The 20,685-nt window shown below is 64.3% G+C and overlaps 1 protein-coding gene across 3 annotated transcripts in view; it reads left to right on the top strand.

Moving 5' to 3' along the window:
* INTS1 (integrator complex subunit 1) overlaps positions 1-20,685 on the top strand; it is a 34,502-nt gene extending 13,817 nt beyond the window's left edge. Inside the window, exons 17-48 of one of the 3 annotated variants that reach the window (XR_004057992.1) lie at positions 986-1,077; positions 1,261-1,321; positions 2,169-2,366; positions 2,674-2,803; positions 3,022-3,201; positions 3,412-3,561; positions 4,718-4,897; positions 4,985-5,089; positions 5,914-6,081; positions 6,180-6,291; positions 7,438-7,599; positions 8,816-8,962; positions 9,435-9,533; positions 9,895-10,019; positions 10,584-10,838; positions 11,391-11,550; positions 11,767-11,907; positions 12,289-12,472; positions 12,551-12,674; positions 13,297-13,421; positions 13,560-13,647; positions 13,720-13,946; positions 14,106-14,229; positions 15,639-15,772; positions 16,141-16,313; positions 16,798-16,925; positions 17,232-17,344; positions 18,561-18,674; positions 19,318-19,388; positions 19,735-19,826; positions 19,983-20,092; positions 20,246-20,412. Coding sequence is in view for 1 of the 3 variants with exons in the window: in XM_010366648.2 (XP_010364950.1) it covers positions 986-1,077; positions 1,261-1,321; positions 2,169-2,366; positions 2,674-2,803; positions 3,022-3,201; positions 3,412-3,561; positions 4,718-4,897; positions 4,985-5,089; positions 5,914-6,081; positions 6,180-6,291; positions 7,438-7,599; positions 8,816-8,962; positions 9,435-9,533; positions 9,895-10,019; positions 10,584-10,838; positions 11,391-11,550; positions 11,767-11,907; positions 12,289-12,472; positions 12,551-12,674; positions 13,297-13,421; positions 13,560-13,647; positions 13,720-13,946; positions 14,106-14,229; positions 15,639-15,772; positions 16,121-16,313; positions 16,798-16,925; positions 17,232-17,344; positions 18,561-18,674; positions 19,318-19,388; positions 19,735-19,826; positions 19,983-20,092; positions 20,246-20,361 (4,408 nt within the window). In the remaining 2 variants the exon portion in view is untranslated. Of the gene's footprint in view, positions 1-985; positions 1,078-1,260; positions 1,322-2,168; positions 2,367-2,673; positions 2,804-3,021; positions 3,202-3,411; positions 3,562-4,717; positions 4,898-4,984; positions 5,090-5,913; positions 6,082-6,179; positions 6,292-7,437; positions 7,600-8,815; positions 8,963-9,434; positions 9,534-9,894; positions 10,020-10,583; positions 10,839-11,390; positions 11,551-11,766; positions 11,908-12,288; positions 12,473-12,550; positions 12,675-13,296; positions 13,422-13,559; positions 13,648-13,719; positions 13,947-14,105; positions 14,230-15,638; positions 15,773-16,120; positions 16,314-16,797; positions 16,926-17,231; positions 17,345-18,560; positions 18,675-19,317; positions 19,389-19,734; positions 19,827-19,982; positions 20,093-20,245 lie in introns of those variants that run through there. The other 2 variants (XM_010366648.2, XR_004057993.1) reach the window with 2 other exon arrangements.

Below are 20,685 nucleotides of genomic sequence, written 5' to 3'. Positions count from 1 at the left end.
GAGACAGTGTAGAATGGTGGGTCAGTCTGGGGAGCCCCCCATGTCAGCGAGGCCACACCCTGCGATCTGTGCACCTGGGCAGGTTTCCCCTTATCTGGAGCCGACACCCTTTCAGAGGTGTCCCTTTATCCAGAGCCCACACCCTGTCGGGTGTCCCTTTATCCAGAGCCCACACCCTTTCAGGGGTTTTCGTTTATCCAGAGCTGACACCCTGTCGGGTGTCCCTTTATCCAGAGCTGACACTGTTTCGGGGGTTTTTGTTTATCCAGAGCTGACACCCTTTCAGGAGTTTCCCATTATCCAGAGCTGACACTGTTTCAGCAGCGTTGTGGAGTTGTGGTCGGATGCACCTCGGAATCCCATGCTGCACCCAGCCTCGCGTGCTCTCTGATGCCACGGTCGGGGTTCTCCTGCCATGGTCGGGGTTCTCCTGCCATGGTCGGGGTTCTCCTGCCGCGGTCGAGGTTCTCCTGCCTCTCTCTCCTTCGGCAGCTGCTGCCCACTCTGCTTTCTGGTGTGGTCTTTCCCTCTGGGCAGCCTCCGCATATGGCTCCAGGCAGTGTCTCAATTCACATCTGTCTCATAGTTAGGATTGTTTCCTCACCTGAGGGGCCCGTGCTTTAATGTGATTGTATCGTTACAATTCCATCTCAGTGGTTCCTGGGGTGGTGTCTGTCATCTCATGTAGAAGATAAGAATCACTGACACTTAATGAGCATGTATTATGTATCCACCACTGCTCCCATTTTATAGATGAGAAACAAAGACTTAGAAAGGTAAGGACAGAGCTGGTGTCGGGCCTGGACAGGGAGCCCAGAGCCAGGCTCACGCACATGCTTGGACAGGTGTCACTGGAGGGCAGTCCCAGGAGGAGCTGGGAGCCAGCACCGTCCCTGCCCCAGCTTTGCTGTCTGGCCTGGCCGGGCCGATCCTTGGCGCTGAGCTTGGTGTGCTGGACCTGAGTCGGGGCGCCCCTGCCTTCCAGGTACCAGCCTCCGAACCTCGCCATCTCCACCCTCTACTGGAAGGCCTGGCCCCTCCTGCTGGTCGTTGCGGCATTCAACCCGGAGAACATCGGTGAGCCCCTGCTCGCCACCGCGTACACACGCATGGCCCTGCTGGTCCTTCTTTTGGGGCAGTTTGTCTGTTGGGACTTGGGATGAACCCAGCTGGGGACGAGAGGAGGAGCTGGGAGAGGGCAGGGTCACACACCTGGTGCCCAGGGGAGCCTGGCCAGCCCCACACCCTCCGGTTCCCTAGGCCTGGCTGCGTGGGAGGAGTACCCAACCCTGAAGATGCTCATGGAGATGGTGATGACCAAGTGAGTCTGCACGTCCCCTCGGTGGGCCCGGGGCGGGGAGCAGGGCCTGAAGTGAGTCCTCTCGTCCCCTTGGGGAGCCCGGGGCGGGGAGCAGGTATCGTGGGGACCAGGTGTGTGTCTGTCTGTGGCATCTGGCAGGTGTGTGTGTGGCTGTTGTGCTGTGGGGAGTGGGCGTGTGTCTGCCTGTGGTTTTGTGGGGACTGGGAGTGTGTCTGCCTGTGGTTTTGGGGTGACCGGGCGTTTGTCTGCCTGTGGTTTTGGGGGGACCGGGCGTGTGCCTGCCTGTGCGTTGTGGGGAGTGGGCGTGTGTATGTCCTGAGGTGGGAGGCACAGCTGCTTCCCCCACCTCTGAAGGAGCCGACTGACTTTGGGGCCTTGGGGTCAGAGCTCAGATTAGAGCAGCCATGGGGAGTTGGGTTTTGGAACACGCCAAAGCCACGTGTGCCTCTGTAGGCAGAGAGTCCCTGCCCTGCAGGTCAGTCCCTGGATGGGTGGGCGGAGCCTGCATGGCTGTCATACTGGGCTGTGCTCCCGGCGCGGGTGGCGTGGATGGGGAGACGGCCCGGGAGGAGGCCGGGTTCTGATGCTGCGGCCTTGGCTGTGGTAAGGGCGGCATGCTGCCTGTGGAGGACGAGGCAGTGGCTGGACCGCACCTCTGGGCAGCGCCGTGGCTTCTCACCGTGCTCAACAGCTCTGCGGATGCTCCCGGGCGCCCTGTGCTCCTGACTCCCGTGCAGCAGGCAGCAGTGGTCATAGGGGTTTTGACCCTCCTTGACCCCGAGCGTGGTCCGCTGGGAGTGAGCCCTTCGTGGGGGACAGGGTGACACGCTCCCCTCTCTGGCCCTAGCAACTACTCCTACCCGCCGTGCACCCTGACGGATGAGGAGACCCGGACAGAGATGATGAACCGTGAGCTACAAACTGCCCAGCGGGAGAAGCAGGAGATCCTGGCCTTCGAAGGGCACCTGGCAGCCGCATCTACCAAGCAGACCATCACTGAGAGCAGCAGCCTCCTCCTGTCACAGCTCACCAGCCTGGACCCCCAGTATGCAGCCCGCACAGCCCTGCCCCGCGCCTGCCGTCAGGACCTGTGGGTGGTTGGTGTGGGTGGGACAGAGGCTGAAGGAGCAGGCGGAGGCGACTGCACTGCGGCAGACCCTAAAAGGCCTGTGGGGCCCCGTCCCCATGTCCCTGGCTTACTGCTTTGGGGCCAGGCCTTGGGGACATCCCAGGTCAGGACGGGTCGCCTGTCTCGGGCTGTCGGCTGCCCCTCGAAGCAGGGTTGGGGGAGGCCGTTCTGGGGGTGATCTGCTCAGGGCATGCTGACGCATCATGTCCTCTGTGACCCTCAGGGGGCCCCCTCGGAGGCCTCCCCCTCACATCCTGGATCAAGTGAAAAGCCTCAACCAGTCCCTCCGCCTCGGGCACCTCCTGTGCCGCAGCCGAAACCCCGACTTCCTCCTCCACATCATCCAGCGGCAGGTGAGCTCCAAGGCTCCAGGAGGTAGAGATGGCGGTCTCGGGAGGCCCGGAACCTTCCAGAGGCCTTGGTGGCCAGAAGCGGGCAGGACACACCTGGATGCTGGGCCCATGAGCTGGCTGCTGTGTGTCACCCTTTCTGGCTCCAGGGTCGCCCGGGGGGCTGGTGGCAGGTGTTGGGCCCAGAAGGCGCTGAGCAGGGGCTGCTGTCACCTGCCCAGGCCTCCTCGCAGTCCATGCCCTGGCTGGCGGACCTGGTACAGTCCAGTGAGGGCTCCCTGGACGTGCTGCCCGTGCAGTGTCTGTGTGAATTCCTGCTGCACGATGCTGTGGACGATGCTGCCTCTGGGGAGGAGGACGACGAGGGCGAGAGCAAGGAGCAGAAGGCCAAGAAGCGGCAGGTCAGGGCTGCCCACCCCTCAGCCCACCCGCCTCTCACCCCGCACTCCTGTCAGGGCCGCCCACCCCTCGGCCCACCTACCCCCCGCCTGCCTGGCCTGCCACCTGCACCCCTGTCAGGCCGCCCATCCCTGAGCCTACCCGCCCCACACCCCACATCCCATCTGCCTGGCCTGTCACTTGCACACCTGAGAGCATCCTCCTCCCCGCAGAGGCAGCAGAAGCAGCGGCAGCTGCTGGGCCGCCTGCAGGACCTGCTGTTGGGCCCGAAGGCTGATGAGCAGACAACGTGTGAGGTGCTGGACTACTTCCTGCGGCGCCTCGGCTCCTCCCAGGTGGCCTCCCGTGTGCTGGCCATGAAGGTGAGGTGGTGGGCGGGTCTTCCTGCGCACGCTCTTCATGTTTAAAATGAGTAGGCTGGGGACCAGGCGCGGTGGCTCATGCCTGTAATCCCAGCACTTTGGGAGGCCAAGGCGGGCGGATTGCCTGAGGTCAGGAGTTTGAGACCAGCCTGGCCAACATGGTGAAACCCCGTCTCTACTAAAAATACAACATTAGCTGGGCATGGTGGTGCGCGCCTGTAATCCTAGCTACCCTGGAGGCTGAGGCAGGAGACTCGCTTGTACCCGGGAGGTGGAGGTTGCGTGAGCCAAAATCATGCCATTGCACTCCAGCCTGGGCAACAGGAGTTAAACTCCATCTCAAAAAAATAAATCCATGAAAAATAAGTGATATGAGTGGGCCTGGCACAGTGGCTTGCTCTGGTCAGCCCAGCACTTTGGGAGGCCAAGGTGGGAACAGCCTTGAGTCCAGGAGTTTGAGACCAGCCTGGGCAACACAGGGAGACCCTATCTCTCCCAAAAATGAAAAAATTAGCTGGGTGTGGTAGTGTGTGCCTGTGTTCCCAGCTACCCTGGAAGCCGAGGCAGGAGGATCACTTGAGCCCAGGAGTGTGAGACCAGGCTGGGCAACACAGTGAGACCCATCTCTACCAAAAATAAAAGATGAAAAAAATTATGTGGGTGTGGCGGCATGCACCCGTGGTCCCAGCCACTTGGGAGGCTAAGATGGGAGAATCACTTGAGCCCAGGAGGTTGAGGCTGCAATGAGCTGTGATCACACCACCGCACTCCAGCCTGGGCGACAGAATGAGACCCTGTCTTAAAAAGTGAAAGTAAAAATAAAATGAGTGTTCAGTTCACCCCGACTGTATTTTTAAGTTCCTTGCCCGCGTAGGAGGGATGCGCTGGTGAAACGTGAAGGCGGACCCCGCCACCTGCCTGGTGTTCCTTTCCTGCTGGGGATGGGAGGGCCCAGAGTGGCTTCACAAACTTGAACAGAAGTGTTTAACAGAAAGAGCTCAGTCTCATTTTTCCCTTTTACCTGCGGCCTCACCCCTGGGAAGCAAGCGCCACGTTCTCCTCGGGGCTCTGAGGGCACCACCGTGTGCTCCCGGGGCCAGGGTGAGACCCTGCCCACGTTGCTGAAGCCGGCCCTGCTCACATGTGTCTGCCACAGGGTTTGTCACTGGTGCTTTCGGAGGGCAGCCTGCGGGACGGGGAGGAGAAGGAGCCCCCCATGGAGGAGGATGCGGGGGACACAGATGTGCTGCAGGGCTACCAGTGGCTGCTGCGGGACCTGCCCCGCCTGCCTCTCTTCGACAGCGTCAGGAGCACCACAGCCCTGGCCCTGCAGCAGGTGAGGGCGCTAACCAGGGCCGCGGTGGGCGGGGATGAGAGGGCCACAGCCCTGCCCTGGTGCTGCTCAGACCACCCTCCCCTCCAGGCAATCCATATGGAGACCGACCCCCAGACCATCAGCGCCTACCTGATCTACCTGTCCCAGCACACGCCTGTGGAGGAGCAGGCCCAGCACAGCGACCTGGCCCTGGTGAGGCAGCAGAGCCAGCCAGCAGTGTGGTCCTGGGGAGGGGACAGGGCAGCACAGAGACCCTACCCTGGGGAGGGTATGGGGCCAGTGGTACAGTGCCCTGGGCTGGCGGCTTCTTGGACCTTAGGGAAGCATTGAGGGTGGGAGGGCTGTCACGGCTGCTGTGCTGGGGCCTCTGTGACCCTGTGGCCACCTGTGTCCCTTCCTTAGTCACCACTCACTCCCTGGAGCCTTTCTCCCTAGTCCCTGAGGGTGCGAAGCCACAGGGATGAGGTGCCTTGTTCACAGCAGGGTGGAATCTGAGCCATCAGCCCTCTTCCCCACACCAGGAGGGTTTGGGCTCTGGGCCCAGGTCGCTGGGCACCTGCCTGCTGTCCTCAGCATCTCTGGCTCACATGTGTGGCGCTGACTCCTGTCTTCTCTCCTGGGTGCTGTCCTTCTCCGCTGGGCTTCTTCCAACTTTGCACTGCTGTCCTCTGTCCCCAGCCTGCGCTGTGACCTAGTGAAAGTTCATGGCCCGAGTCCTTGGGGAATGAGTGATGGGTGAACAGATGGTGGCTGCCGGGCAGAGGGCAGCAGAGTCTGCCTTCAGGGCCTGGTCATTGTCCTTGGCCGTGAGAGTCATGTCCTCCCTCCCGCCTGGAGAGTCCGACCCAGCTCTGGTCGTCTCCCCGGCGGCCTATGGCAGAGTGAGGGTCGGCGGTGCTGATGCCGTGGGCCCTGCTTAAGATCCCAGTGAGGACGTGCCTGTGATAAGGCCGCCCCAGCTGGCCAGAGAGCCGAGCTGTCTTGGAGCCTCTGACACCACCCTGTCCACACACCAGGACGTGGCCCGGCTGGTCGTGGAGCGCTCCACCATCATGTCCCACCTCTTCTCCAAGCTCTCCCCAAGTGCTGCGTCGGACGCCGTGCTGAGTGCTCTGCTGTCCATCTTCTCACGCTACGTGAGGCGCATGCGGCAGAGCAAGGAGGGCGAGGAGGTCTACAGCTGGGTGAGGCCGCGCAGCGCGCTTGGTGCCGGCTTGGTGCCCTTGGCGCTGGCCCAGGGTCCCCGAACCTCACGGCCCTGACTCCACCTCGTTTCCCACAGTCAGAGTCTCAGGACCAGGTCTTCCTGCGCTGGAGCAGCGGGGAGACGGCCACCATGCACATCCTCGTGGTCCATGCCATGGTCATCCTGCTGACGCTGGGCCCGCCGCGAGGTGAGCTGCCACGGGCACTGGGAGGGCACCTTTGTGCCAGGCGGGCCATGGCCCTGACCACACCCAGCAGCTTCCACGTCCTTGCCTTGCTTCTGGGCAGGAAGCCCTCCGGCCCTTTCACCCTGTGTCCTAGCTTCTCTCCTAAAGAGGAGGCTGCAGTCCGTCCCGCACGTCTCTGAGCACTTGGTGGACACGTGGGAGATCCCCGCGTGGTGCGACCTCCCAGCCTGGAGAGCCCTGAGCTGGAGGACCTGGTGCAGCCTGCGGTCAGAGTCCTCACTGCCCCAGCCTATCTGTGTAGGCCTGCGGTGCCTGGGAGGCGGCAAACTCAGGGTTTCACTGTGTGGAGGTGTGACATCGGGCTGCCAGGCAAGCAGGTCCTCTCCCCAGGGCCCGGACATGTGACCCTGAGGACGCTCCGGCCAGCGCAGTGTTTGGAATCCGGCGCCCACCCAGCCATGCCCTCTGTGGCCGCAGCCTTCTGCTTTGTTCTTGGCTGACACCAGGAACTGCTCCCACGTTCACCCCATTGTGTCTGCCAGTGGGAGAAGGGGGCGGAACCCCCTTGCTGGGGTTTGGGTGGACGTGAGCGGGCTGTGCCAAGGTGGTGAACCCCCTTGCTGGAGTTTGGGTGGAAGTGGGCGGGCTGTGCCAGGGTGGTGAACTCCCTTGTCAGAGGTCGGGTGGATGTGGGTGGGCTGTGCCAGGGAGGTGAGCCCTGTTGGGAGGCAGATGCGGTCACAGGTGTCACCCTTGGGAAGGGCAGCAGGGGAAGCTGGCCCCATGTGGCCCTGGGTCTGTGGGGTTTCTCATTGGCTTTGTGGAGCCAGAGAGCTGGATGGGACCTGGTTCATCCAAGCAAAGCCTCAAGGGCAAGGGCTGGACAGGGACATGCACATGTCCCCTTGGCCAAGACAAAATGGTGGTGATACCGCTTGCCATCCTGCAGTGTCTGTGAGGATCAAATGCATGCACCTACACAAAGCATCCGTGCATAGCAAGTACTCTAGCATGGGAGCCCCGTGCTCCTCCCAAGCCTCAGTTTCCCCCTTGGGAGAGGAGGTGCTTCTAGCCTTGGCACCAGCTGTGCTTGGGGCTGGGCTCCCGGCGGGTCTGAAGGCTGCTCACCCGTTGTCCTTCCTGAAGCCGACGACAGCGAGTTCCAGGCACTGCTGGACATCTGGTTTCCGGAGGAGAAGCCGCTGCCCACCGCCTTCCTGGTGGACACGTCGGAGGAGGCGCTGCTGCTTCCGGACTGGCTGAAGCTGCGCATGATCCGTTCTGAGGTGCTCCGCCTGGTGGACGCCGGTACGGCCCAGGCTGGGCTTGAGTGGTGGGGGCTGCTGACTTGGGGGTCCCGGGCCCCTCGCCTGCTCCTCGGCTCTGAGGTGCTCTGCCTCATGGACGCCGGTATGGCCCAGGCTGGGCTGGGAGACAGACCGTTGGCTCGGGGGTCCCGGACCTCTCACCTGCTCCTCTGTTCTGAGGTGCTCTGCCTGGTGGACGCCGGTACGGCCCAGTCCAGGGTCAGGGGGTGGGCTGCTGACTCGGGTCCTGGGCCCCTCGCCTGTTCCTCCGCTGTGAGGTGCTTGGCCTGGTGGATGCTGGTACGGCCCAGGCTGGGCTCGGATGGGGGCTGCTGACTTGGGGGGTCCCAGGCCCCTCACCTGCTCCTCGTGGGCCTGGACGGTCTCCGGCCGTGGCAGAGAAGAAGACTGGCCGGGTGGCCTCAGGGGATCCTGTAGATCATATGTCCTGGCCACAGCAGGCTGTGCTGGACCCTGGGAGGAGACCTGGTGCAGCCTGTGCTGGCCCCGTCTGGGAGGGTCTTACTGTCAGGCTCAGGGGCCTAGAGTGAGAAACGGGGCCTGGACGGAAAGAAGAGAAAGTGGTCTGGGGTTGGAGGGGAGGAGGGAAAGTGGTGGGGCCTCTGGGTTGGTCCCTGAAGGATTTGGGGGTTGGAGCTGCAGCCGGGGACGCCAGCAAGGGATGAGCGTGGGGCCTGGGCCCATGTAGGTCAGTAGGGCTGGTGCCTGGTCACAGTGAGGAGACATGGGGGGCAGCTTGGTGAGTAAGTGGGGCTGGCTCAGGAAGCCCCTGACTGCCAAGGGGTCTAGGCTGTTGTGTGCCCGCGGGAGCCGTCGATGGCTTCAGGGTAAGAGGGCCATCCTGAGCATTGAGAGGAGATAGTCACGGTGGCCTGTGTGCAGTTCGGGAGGTGTACTGCACCGTGCCACCATAGGCCCTCTGGAGCGTCCACCCACCCCCGGGGATGGGGCCCACACAGCTGCCATCCAGGGCGCAAGGCGGTCCTGAACTGCTGTCCCCTTGTGCGGCCCCAGGTCTCGGGTGGGGCTGCTGAGTGTGCACCGCCGCAGGTCTTGGCTGGGGTCACTGAGCCCATGTGGCTCAGGGTCTCGGGTGGGTGGGGTCGCTGCACACAGGCAGCCACAGGTCTCGGGTGGGGTCCCAAGTGCCTGTTGCCCGGGTCTCAGGTGGCGTTACGGAGCGCGTGCCCTCTCAGCCCTGCAGGACCTGGAGCCGCAGCAGCTGCTGCTGTTCGTGCAGTCCTTTGGCATTCCTGTGTCCAGCATGAGCAAACTCCTGCAGTTCCTGGACCAGGCAGTGGCCCACGACCCTCAGACGCTGGAACAGAACATCATGGACAAAAGTAAGACGCGGGGACCTACGGACGGAGCGGCCCAGCCCAGCCGGGCTTCTGGGGCCTGGGTGTGAGCGGGGGGTGATCTGAGGTCGGCTGGGTAAGACGCCGGGACCTGCAGAGCGGGCCCAGCCCGGCCGGGCTTCTGGGGCCTGGGTGTGAGCGGGTGGGTGATCTGAGGTCGGCTGGGTGTGGGTGGCACTCGAGGCCAGGCTTAGAGCTGTGGGCCAGTGAGGCTGGCACAGGCAGAAGGGAGCCGAGGCCTGGGCCTGCCCCAACCCTGGGGCCAGGCACCCTGTCGGGCCTGTTCTGAGGTTGGAGGGACTGTGGGGGCCTCGATGCTCACTGAGCCTGCCCAGCTTCTGAAGTCTTTGGGAAGCGGAGACCGTAGGGGTGTCCCTAACTCTGGTGTCTGTGGAGAGGGGAGGACCTGCCCCTGACCCCTGGCCGCGCCCAGGCGTGACCCTGCTGCTGTTTGCAGATTACATGGCCCACCTGGTGGAGGTCCAGCATGAGCGAGGCGCCTCCGGAGGCCAGACTTTCCACTCCCTGCTCACGGCCTCCCTGCCGCCCCGCCGAGGTACTGGGGAGGGGACAGGGCCCACACAGAGACCCAGCCTGGGGAGGAAGGGAGACGTGACCTGCATAACCACACAGTGCAGTGCACACTTGCTGATGTCACCTGAGAGGGGCCCCCACAGAGGCTCTTGGCCGGTCTTTGGTCAGCGTTTGCCTCTGGCCAGCATGTGGGTACTCATTGAGTCTGAGATCCCTGTGGTCCTGAGCGAGATCTGGGGTCTTTAGGGAGCACGGAGCCCAGGTCTGAGCTCTTCCTCCTGGGTAACAGTCCCCAGGCAGGGCTGGCCATGGCTTGCACAGTTTCCACCGCTGGAAGCCAGTCAGGAAGTGTCCAGCCGCTGATGGTTCTCCTGTCTCTGCAGACAGCACAGAGACACCCAAACCAAAGAGCAGCCCAGAGCAGCCCACAGGCCAGGGCCGGATTCGGGCGGGGACCCAGCTCCGGGTGCTGGGCCCTGAGGACGACCTGGCTGGCATGTTCCTCCAGGTAGCGATGCTGCTGCGCGTGGGTCTCCACTGCAGCCCCTTTCCTGTGTACAGCCTCCCCTGCCGCCTCGCACGCACAGTGGCCTTTACACGCGTGACTGCCTGACCCTGGCACATTGCTTTCATGTAACACCCCCATGCTCTCAGATGGGGGCTTAGGCCAACATTGGGGAAGGGGGTCACCCTGCACCCTCTCTGCCATCCTTGCACACCTCTCTGCGCGGGGCATCCAGTTTGATATATGCAGAAGCCAAAGTTGCAGGTCTCACCCGAGGTCTGGCTATTGGAGTCAGGGATCCTGCAGGCCTCACCACCTCCTGATGGAGAGCCTGGTGGGCCCTGGGCAGGTTCTGGATACCAGCTCCTGGGTGTTGGGGTCCCTCGCTGCTCCCCATCACAGGTCTCAAGGGCCCTGGGCCCCTCAGGCCACAAGGTGGGGGCCACAAATGAACAAGGAGATGATGGGACGTGGTTCTGGCACGGAGCTGCACCCACCGGGCACTTAGCCTCTCCGCTGTGCTCCTCCTCCTCCGCTTCCTCCTGACACCGGCCTGCCCTGTTCCAGATCTTCCCGCTCAGCCCGGACCCTCGGTGGCAGAGCTCCAGTCCCCGCCCCGTGGCCCTCGCGCTGCAGCAGGCCCTGGGCCAGGAGCTGGCCCGCGTTATCCAGGGCAACCCTGAGGTGCCGGGCATCACGGTGCGTGTCCTGCAGGCCCTCGCCACCCTGCTCAGCTCCCCACACGGCGGCGCCCTGGTGATGTCCATGCACCGCAGCCACTTCCTGGCCTGCCCGCTGATGCGCCAGCTCTGCCAGTACCAGGTGCCCGGGTGTGGGCCTCGGGTGGGAGGAGGGAGGAAGGCAGTGAGGGCTCTGCCTCCCGCAGGACGGCCTGGGTGTCCTGTGACTGCTCCTCTGTGGGTCTTGGGTCTCGGTTTCTAAGTAAAAAAGGACAGTGGCCCAGGGAGCAGCAGCGGGGTCCCCTTTCTTCAGTGAACGTTCCCCCGGGACGGGAGGTGGGGCAGTGTGGCGTCCGCCTGTTCGTGCCCCACCACCCAGGCTTGGCACCCCTGCCTTGCTCTCCCCATCTGCTGGTGCCTGGGACTGTGTTTTATTTGTGTGTCTGTTTATTTTTTCCCTTGAACCGCATGGGAGCCCTCACCAACTGGGGGGTTTTGAAAGGGTCTCTGCGAGGTCATCTGGGCCTGTGCAGGGGAGGCACCGTTTCAGGCAGGAGGTGGGATGAGGTTGGCTCGGGCCCCAAGTGCCAGTCGCGGCAGGTGTCAGCAGCCTCACGGCCCTGGTCTGGGCCTTGGGTGCCGGGTCCCCGTGTGTCATCTGCCAGGGTAGCCACATGCCACTTTGTCCCCGCAGCGCTGTGTGCCGCAGGACACCGGCTTCTCCTCACTCTTCCTGAAGGTGCTCCTGCAGATGCTGCAGTGGTTGGACAGCCCTGGCGTGGAGGGCGGGCCCCTGCGGGCACAGCTCAGGATGCTCGCCGGCCAGGCCTCGGCCGGGCGCAGGCTCAGCGACGGTGAGAACCGCGCCAGACTGGCAGACAGCTGGGGGGCACTGGATGGGGGCTCACACAGAGTGGCTGAGCTGCCTGGCACCCCGAGGCCTGGAGAGTGGCTTGGGGGTGTGCCCGCGTGGATCCAGGGGAGCTCTTCTACCGTGGAGCCTCCCTGGACGGGGCATACCAATGGGGTGAGGGCGGAGCCACAGGGCACTCACACAGACCTCCCCGCAGTGCGAGGGGGCCTCCTGCGCCTGGCCGATGCCCTGGCCTTCCGTCAGGACCTGGAGGTGGTCAGCTCCACCGTCCGTGCCGTCGTCGCCACCCTGAGGTCTGGGGAGCAGTGCAGTGTGGAGCCTGAGCTGATCAGCAAAGGTACCTTCCTGGCCCAGTCCCCTTGGGCCGCTGGGGCCCTGGGAAGACCCAAGCCTGAGGCTGCTTTTTGCTGCCTAGTGGGGGACGGACAGTGGCTGCTCAGCACTGTCCTCAGAAAGTGCCCACAGAGGTCCCCTCTCAGATGGCCCAGGGCGGGGCCTCTTGAGAATGAGTTGGAGCTTCCTCCTTGGGGGCCCCCCCCCATCACTGCTGCACCCAGCAAAGTGAGCCCTGGCCCCGGCTGCACTCTCTGGCCTTGGCTGGGCTCTCCTGTTGTGTTCCACACACGCTCACCCCACATCCTACCCTGGCTAGCCCACACCCACTGAGCAGCCCCCCTGACCTGGGCGTGACCCACATGTTCTTCTGTCCCTTGCACAGTCCTCCAGGGGCTGATGGAGGTGAGGTCCCCCTACCTGGAGGAGCTGCTGACTGTGCTCTTCTCTGCCACTGCGGACGCCACCTCCCCGTTTCCGGGCTGTAAGCCCGTGGTGGTGGTGAGCTCCCTGCTGCTGCAGGAGGAGGAGCCCCTGGCTGCGGGGAAGCCGGATGCGGATGGCGGCAGGTGAGCTGGGGTGTGCACACGGCCGGGGCGGGCGGGCAGGCAGCACCAGCTCCTCCCTGAGCCACCTTCTCCCCGCAGCCTGGAGGCCGTGCGGCTGGGGCCCTCGTCAGGCCTCCTGGTGGACTGGCTGGAGATGCTGGACCCCGAGGTGGTCAGCAGCTGCCCCGACCTGCAGCACAGGCTGCTCTTCTCCCGGAGGAAGGTGGGTGGCACCCAGCTTCAGCACGGGGACCCACCCAGGGTCAAGGGCTCTTCCTGACCTGCAGTGCAGCAGCCTTGGCCTGGGCGAGCCTTGTAGGGGCCCCAATAGCCCCCCTGCTCTCAGGCCGTGTCCTGTAGCAACCCAGAGGAAGGGCAGGGTTCCCCATTGGCCCCAGCAGAACCCAGGCCAGGGTCACCGTCACCTGTGGACCAGCCAGATGTGGGGACGGGGTGGGTGGACGGGGTAGGGTTGGCCCGGCCAAACCCTGTAGATCGTGTAGGGGCCTCCGTCTTCCCAAAGGGAATGGGGCTGTGGCCAGGAGAAGGGAGGGCAGGTGCTGGGCTCCCCAGGTCCCCTGCAGGGGAGGGATGGCCTCACCAGAGAGGCTGCACGGAGCCCCGGGCACCTCCACTCTGCAGCATGGCTCCCGTGGGAAGAGGTGGGGAGATGCTGCACGGCCACCAGGAGGGGCCCTCCAGCACCACATGACGGGGCCGGTGTTGCTGGCAGCACCCCAGGCCTCGGCTCTCTGAGCGGCCCACTGGGGAAACCATCTGCTGACCTCAGCGGAGCCTGCCATTGGCCCAGGTGAGGCCATCTGGGCTGCTTTCTCCCTCCCCAGGGCAAAGGTCAGGCCCAGGTGCCCTCGTTCCGCCCCTACCTCCTGACCCTCTTCACGCATCAGTCCAGCTGGCCCACGCTGCACCAGTGCATCCGAGTCCTGCTGAGCAAGAGCCGGGAGCAGAGGTGGGCGCCTCTCTGTCCCTGACCCAGGCTGCGTGCACACTGGCCTTCGCCAGAACTCTCCCAGTGCTGGCTCTGACTGGTATCTCCTGTGCTGAGACGAGACACCTCATGCTCAGTGGAACCCATGCCTCCCCACAGGTTCGACCCCTCCGCCTCTCTGGACTTCCTCTGGGCCTGCATCCACGTTCCTCGCATCTGGCATGGGCGAGACCAGCGCACCCCGCAGGCAGGTCTTGGGAGGGTGGCCCATCAGGAGAGGGCGTGGCGCTCCAGGACTGACACAGATGCCTGTTAACAGAAGCGGCGGGAGGAGCTAGTGCTGCGGGTGCAGGGCCCAGAGCTCATCAGCCTGGTGGAGCTGATCCTGGCCGAGGCAGAGACGCGGAGCCAGGACGGGGACACGGCCGCCTGCAGCCTCATCCAGGCCCGGCTGCCCCTGCTGCTCAGCTGCTGCCGTGGGGACGATGAGAGCGTCAGGAAGGTGACGGAGCACCTGTCAGGCTGCATCCATCAGTGGGGAGACAGGTGCTCAGGCCCCCTGGCCCTGGATGCTGCCTGGGAGTGAGCCCCATGGAGGGGGTCGAAGCCCAGCCCTGGGTGGTTCCCCATCACGCCTGGTCCCGTCCTCCCACCCCTGTCACTGGCGCCCCGTCCGCCTGGTGAGCCCTGCTCCATCTCTTCCAGTGTGCTGGGCAGGCGCTGCCGAGACCTCCTCCTGCAGCTCTATCTACAGCGGCCGGAGCTGCGGGTGCCCGTGCCTGAGGTCCTGCTGCACAGCGAAGGAGCTACCAGCAGCAGCATCTGCAAGGTGAGGGCACCACTCTGCCGCTCCTTGTGCCATCCCAGGTGCCCTGGCCGGGCAGGGAGGGAGGGCGGAGGCTCCAGTTTCTGTGGGCCATCACCGGCTTCACCTCTTGTCCCTTCCCGGTCCGTGCTGCCGGGTGGCCCCGTGGGTTTGTCTGCACTGAGTCTTATACCAAGGGGACCTGCAGGCGCTTTGCTCGCGGGGCGCCATCCAGCAGAGTCTGCAGAGTCGTGGTGTCATGGGCGCTGAGCGGCCTGCCATTGTGTGGATCGACCGTTGGTTTATCTGTTCACCTGCTGGTGGACGTGGAGTCACGTTCAGTTTGGGGCAGTGACAGCTGCTGGGGACTCGTGCATGGGTCTTGGTGGACGGCTGCGTCTGCTCCTCTTCAATGACCCTGGGGGCGGGGCTGGGCCTCTCGTGCCCGCTTCCCCGCCGCTGGCTGGGACCTGCAGCCTGTCTTCTGCTGGTACCACAGAGGGCAGCTGACTTTTTCTAATCATTTCTGCTTGTGATTTTTTTCACTTATAAGTTGTTTCATACATTGAAATCATACTTGATGTGCAGTTTTGCGGGGAGTTTTTGAGGCAGGGTGTCTGTTGCCGAGGCTGGAGTGCAGCGGCACTATCATAGCTCACTACAGCCTCAACCTCCCGTGCTCAAGTGATCCTCCCACCTCAGCCTCCCGAGTAGCTGGGACCACAGGCATGTGCCACCACACCCAGTTAATTTTTTTTTTTTTGAGACGGGAGTCTCTCTCTGTCGCCCAGGCTGGAGTGCAGTGGCCGGATCTCAGCTCACTGCAAGCTCCGCCTCCCAGGTTCACGCCATTCTCCTGCCTCAGCCTCCCGAGTAGCTGGGACTACAGGCTCCCGCCACCACACCTGGCTAGTTTTTTTGTATTTTTTAGTAGAGACGGGGTTTCACTGTGTTAGCCAGGATGGTCTCGATCTCCTGACCTCGTGATCCGCCCGTCTCGGCCTCCCAAAGTGCTGGGATTACAGGCTTGAGCTACCGCGCCCGGCCATCTTTTTGTATTGCTAAAAATAGAGACAGGGTTTCACCATGTTGCCCAGGCTGGTCTTGAACTCGTGGGCCCTGTTGATCTTCCTGCCTCGGCCTCACAGAGTGCTGGGATGACGCGCATGAGCCACCGATGTGCAGTTTTGGCTTGTTTCCCGCTTTGTATCATTTGGTGTTGAGCTTTGGTTTTATTCTGTGTGGGGTTTTCCCAGAGGCTGGCTGTGGCCTGCCCGCCCTCCCGAGGTGCTCATGGAAGCCTTAAGGAGCCAGTTCCTCTGCTCATGGCATGCCATGCGGTGGATCGTGGCCACAGCTGGCGGCCAGGCTGAGTGTGGGCGGGCAAGTGAGGGGAGCCAGCGGCCACAGCCTCAGAGTGCCTCTCCCTGCAGCTGGACGGACTCATCCACCGCTTTATCACGCTCCTGGCGGACACCAGCGACTCCCGGGCATCGGAGAACCGAGGGGCGGATGCCAGCATGGCCTGCCGGAAGCTGGCAGTGGCGCACCCACTACTGCTCCTCAGGTGCTGCCTCAGAAGCGCTGCCCTCACCAGATGCTGGTTTAACCAGGGCTCTGCGGCTCTCTAGCCTGGGCAACAAGAGTGAAACTACGTTTCACACAAAAAACAAAAAGCATGGGCTGAGGTTGAGCGAAGGAGGTCAGAGCCCTGAGCTGGGCTTCAGGTGGGAGGAGCTGGGTGGGCCCCAGAGAGGAGCGATGTCATCCCCACCTCCTAGGGCGGGGGGTAGTGTGGGAGTCGGGGTGGGCAGCCCAGGGTCTGGCTCCCGGGGCAGTCAGTGGGGCCTTCCTGGGGACATGTGCCACGTGAGCCGGCTGGCCGGCGCTGACTGGGCCCTCACTGCGCCTTCAGACACCTGCCCATGATTGCAGCGCTCCTACACGGCCGTACCCACCTCAACTTCCAGGAGTTCCGGCAGCAGAACCACCTGAGCTGCTTCCTGCACGTGCTGGGCTTGCTGGAGCTTCTGCAGCCGCACGTGTTCCGCAGCGAGCACCAGGGGGCGCTGTGGGACTGCCTGCTGTCCTTCATCCGCCTGCTGCTGGTGCGTGCTCTGGTCGCCCGCCCTCCTGCTCCCTTCCACTCCCTCTGCCCTGGCCCAGGCCCGCCTCCTCCACACGGGGAGGGACTGGGAGGACCCCTGCAGCCAGGGCCCAGGCCAGGCCACCTGCCCTGGGGACCAGCTCCCACCCTGGGAAGCCCCTGCCTGCTGCCCCATGTGTGCCTGGGGGGCCCACGTCCTGCAGAAGCCCAGCCCAGATCCTCCATGCTGCTCTCTGCCTGTCACTTGTGCCACCTCAAGCCCCTCATCCATCTGGGCATATGCCCCAGACGACTGTGTTCACACCCTGACAGGCCATGCTGGCCACCCTCAGGCCCGTGACGCCAGTGATTGGCAGAGGGGGCTCATTGGCTGGGGGCTCGTTGGCTGTGGAGTCCGTGCCCTGAGGCTCTGGGAGATGGGAGCACAGGCTCTGTTTTGGCCCAGCGGGGCAGAGCAGCTTGAGGGTGCCGCTTTTGCTTTGCAGAATTATAGGAAGTCCTCCCGCCACCTAGCTGCCTTCATCAACAAGTTTGTGCAGTTCATCCATAAGTACATCACCTACAACGCCCCAGCAGCTGTTTCCTTCCTGCAGAAGCACGCTGACCCGCTCCAGTGAGTGCCACGGGCTGCAGGGAAGCCTCGGGCCTCCGGCGAGGGGCCAGTGGGGTCTGGAGGGTGTTCCCGGGAAGGCTGGGTCATGTCAGATCTGCGGCTCCTGAGGCCGGAGAGGGCTGCTGAGCGTGGTGCTCATCCCAGGGGGCAGAGGCCACCCCACCCTTTGCCGGAGCTGTCCAAACCCACCCCTGCAGCTCTCTGTCCTGTTCCACGCACACATGGCCTCCCTGCCCAGGCCTCCCCTGACTCAGCCTTCCGCCTGCTAGCGTCTTCCTCCCAGGTGAAAGCATCTTCTCTCCCTAGCGACCTGTCCTTCGACAACAGTGACCTGGTGATGCTGAAATCCCTCCTTGCAGGGCTCAGTCTGCCCAGCAGGGACGACAGGACCGACCGAGGCCTGGACGAAGAGGGCGAGGGTGAGTGGGGCTGGCAGGGGCTGCTGGAAGCAGCTGCGGAACAGTCCTACGGGGCCTGGTTTTCCCGGCCGCACAGCCAGCCCTGGGCCGTCTGAGGCTTCCTGATGGGGCTTTGTGAGCCTGGGACCTTGCTGACTGGCCCCTGGCCCACCTCACCCGGAAGAAGTGCTGACTGGTGCCTGACAGAGCATCAGCACACCTGCCCGGCACATTGCCCCACCCGGCACATCACCTCCACCCCGGGCACATCGCCCCGCCCCCGGCATATCACCTCCACCCCCGGGCACATCGCCCTGCCTCCGGCATATCACCTCCACCCCAGGCACATCGCCCCGCCCCCGGCTAATCGCCCCACCCCCGGCATATCACCTCCACCCCAGGCACATCGCCCTGCCTCCGGCATGTCACTTCCGCCCCAGGCACGTCGCCCCGCCCCCGGCACATCACTTCCAACCCCGGCATATCGCCCTGCCCCCGGCACATCACCTCCACTCAGGGCACATCGGCCCGCCCGGCACATCACGTCCTCCCCCGGCATATCGCCCCGCCCCTGGCACATCGTTTCCACCCCCGGCACATCACCTCCACCCCCGGCATATCGCCCTGCCCCCGGCACATCACCTCCACCCAGGGCACATCGGCCCGCCCGGCACATCACGTCCTCCCCCGGCATATCGCCCCGCCCCTGGCACATCGTTTCCACCCCCGGCACATCACCTCCACCCCTGGCGCATCGCCCCGCCCCCACCACATCGCCTCCGCCCCCACCACATTGCCTCCGCTCCTGGCACATCCACCACCCACCAGCGCTTGTCCCAGGTGTCCCTCCCCAGGAAGCGTTCCCTGGTCCTACTGGCAGGTCTCGTCCTTGGCTTTTCCCTTACGTCCTTCCCTGCCTGAGATGACACGGCACCGCAGCACGTCTCTCCTGTGCTGCCGGAAGACTGCCAGGCCCGGGTCCCAAGCCATCCTGCCTTGTGCCCAGTGGGTCATGGCCCACATTGCGAGAAACCCAGCAGGGAGAGACTCGCAGAGGTGCATGCGTCGGATCCAAAGGTGGCTCCTGGCTCCACTCCATTTGTGGAGCACTGCTGTGTGCTGGCACCTTGGGAGCCTGGGCAGTGGCCGCTGTGCTGTCGGGAGGGCAGGCCCTGGTGCTTCAGTGTGGCACGTCCTGCCGCTCCCGCCCTCCTGCAGCACTGCCACTGTCTTCCAGAGGAGAGCTCAGCCGGCTCCTTGCCCCTGGTCAGCGTCTCCCTGTTCACCCCTCTGACCGCGGCCGAGATGGCTCCCTACATGAAGCGGCTTTCCAGGGGCCAAACGGTGGAGGGTGAGTCGGGCCCTGCTTCACCCACTTGAGGTCAGCGCCTGGTCGGCGCCCTGGGTCCCATGTGCCTGCGGGTAGCAACCAGCAGCTATCCCGGCACTGACTGGGGCGTGAGCACGGCCCACGCTGGGCTGTGGGTGGGTGGGCCAGTCCTCACACTGGGGAGCACCCCCAGAGAAGGCCTTAGAAACTCAGGGGCCCAGGGGAGTTGGAGGGTGCTGCTCTGCTTCAGACACAGCAAAAAGCAGGGGAGCACCCTGAGGGGGTGGGAGTGTGGCAGGAAGAGGTCAGGCAGGCGGGCAGGACCAGCGGGTAGGCAGGACTGGTGGCCGCCTTCAGAGAAGAGCCAAGGCTGGGTGGCCCAGGTGGAGCCGGGCCGTGGGGCCACTTGATGCTAAGAGCACCCTGGATGTGGGGCTGCCGCAAGGGGTCAATCTCTTTCCTTGGAGACCACGAGTAGGGGCAGGGACGGGCATTTGCGGAGCTTGGCGGCTTCACTGCTGCGGGTATCACTGGGCTCATGCTTTCCAGTGTTTTCTATCCTGTGGTGCTCGGGGCCTTGCCCCTCTGCGTGGCTGGCCGGGGTGGGGTGGGCAGAGGTCTGCTTAGGCCATTCAGCTCCGGCCTGGCTCGCTCTCTGTGTTAGATCTGCTGGAGGTTCTGAGTGACATAGACGAGATGTCCCGGCGGAGACCCGAGATCCTGGGCTTCTTCTCGGTGAGCTGGATGGGGCTGGGGGAGAGCTGGGAGGAGCTGATCCCTTGGAGAGCCCCAGCAGGGCCACTGCCCCCAACAGGGTGTGCCCGCCCTGAGCCCCAGGGAGTCCTCTGAGGCCGGGCTTCAGGTGGGGCCCCAGCCCAGGCGTTCACAGTCGAGCCCCCGCCAGGGCAGGCCCACTTTCAGCCCTGGGCTGGGACTGGCCGATGGCGCATGCGTCCTGCCTTCTGGATAGGAGCCTAGGGACCCTGCCATTGCCATCGGCCATCAAGAGACCAAGAGGTGAAGGGGCCTCGATGGGGGCTGGACCCCCCGGTCACACACCTCCCACCTTTCCCCTGGTCAGACCAACCTGCAACGGCTGATGAGCTCGGCCGAGGAGTCTTGCCGCAACCTGGCCTTCAGCCTGGCCCTGCGCTCCATCCAGAACAGCCCCAGGTGAGACCACCGCCACCGGGCCCTACTAAACCAGGTCACTGCTTGACCCACCTGGTGGCCAGACCGGGCTTCCAGGCGGCTCAGCTCTCCCTGTTGGGTGGGGGTCCGGCGTGGGCACAGGGCCGAGGTGCCCACTGAAGTGCGTGGCTCTTTCAGCATCGCAGCTGACTTCCTGCCCACATACATGTACTGCCTGGGCAGCCAGGACTTTGAGGTGGTGCAAACGGCCCTCAGGAACCTGCCCGAGTACACTCTCCTGTGCCAAGGTGAGGACGGTCCCCTGTCCGGGGCCCTGGCAGCCCCCGGGGAGGCCGGAGGCGTGTCTCCCGAGAGCTGGCTCTTGCGAGTCCTGAGGTCTGGTCACTACGGCCAGGGTGTTTGTGGCCAGCGTGACGTGCAGGGCCCCGTCTCCCCTACAGAGCACGCGGCTGTGCTGCTGCACCGGGCCTTCCTGGTGGGCATGTACGGCCAGATGGACCCCAGCGCGCAGATCTCTGAGGCCCTGAGGATCCTGCATATGGAGGCCGTGATGTAAGCCTGTGGCAGCCGACCCCCTTCCAAACCCCGGCTCGTCCCATCCCTGGGGATCCTCAAGGCGAAGCCCAGGAAGCGCCGCCATTGCTGGTCTCTCCGAGGAGGTGAGGGCGCCGAGCTCCGAGGCCAGGCAGGCCCAGGAACAATACCCCGAGCCCTGGGGTGGCTCCGGGCCAGCTGCTGGCATGGGGGGCCGTCCACCAAGCCCTCATTCACCTTCCGGGCCACAGCCCTGCAGCGGAGCGGTGGGCAGCGTGGCCCAGCGTGTGCAGGATCCCACTGGGCGTGGCCTGGGCTGGTTTTGAATGAAACGATCTGAACTCTC

Source organism: Rhinopithecus roxellana, chromosome 6, assembly GCF_007565055.1.
Source record: "Rhinopithecus roxellana isolate Shanxi Qingling chromosome 6, ASM756505v1, whole genome shotgun sequence".
Taxonomy (NCBI): domain Eukaryota; kingdom Metazoa; phylum Chordata; class Mammalia; order Primates; family Cercopithecidae; genus Rhinopithecus; species Rhinopithecus roxellana.
This window is presented reverse-complemented; position numbering and strand designations above follow the sequence as displayed.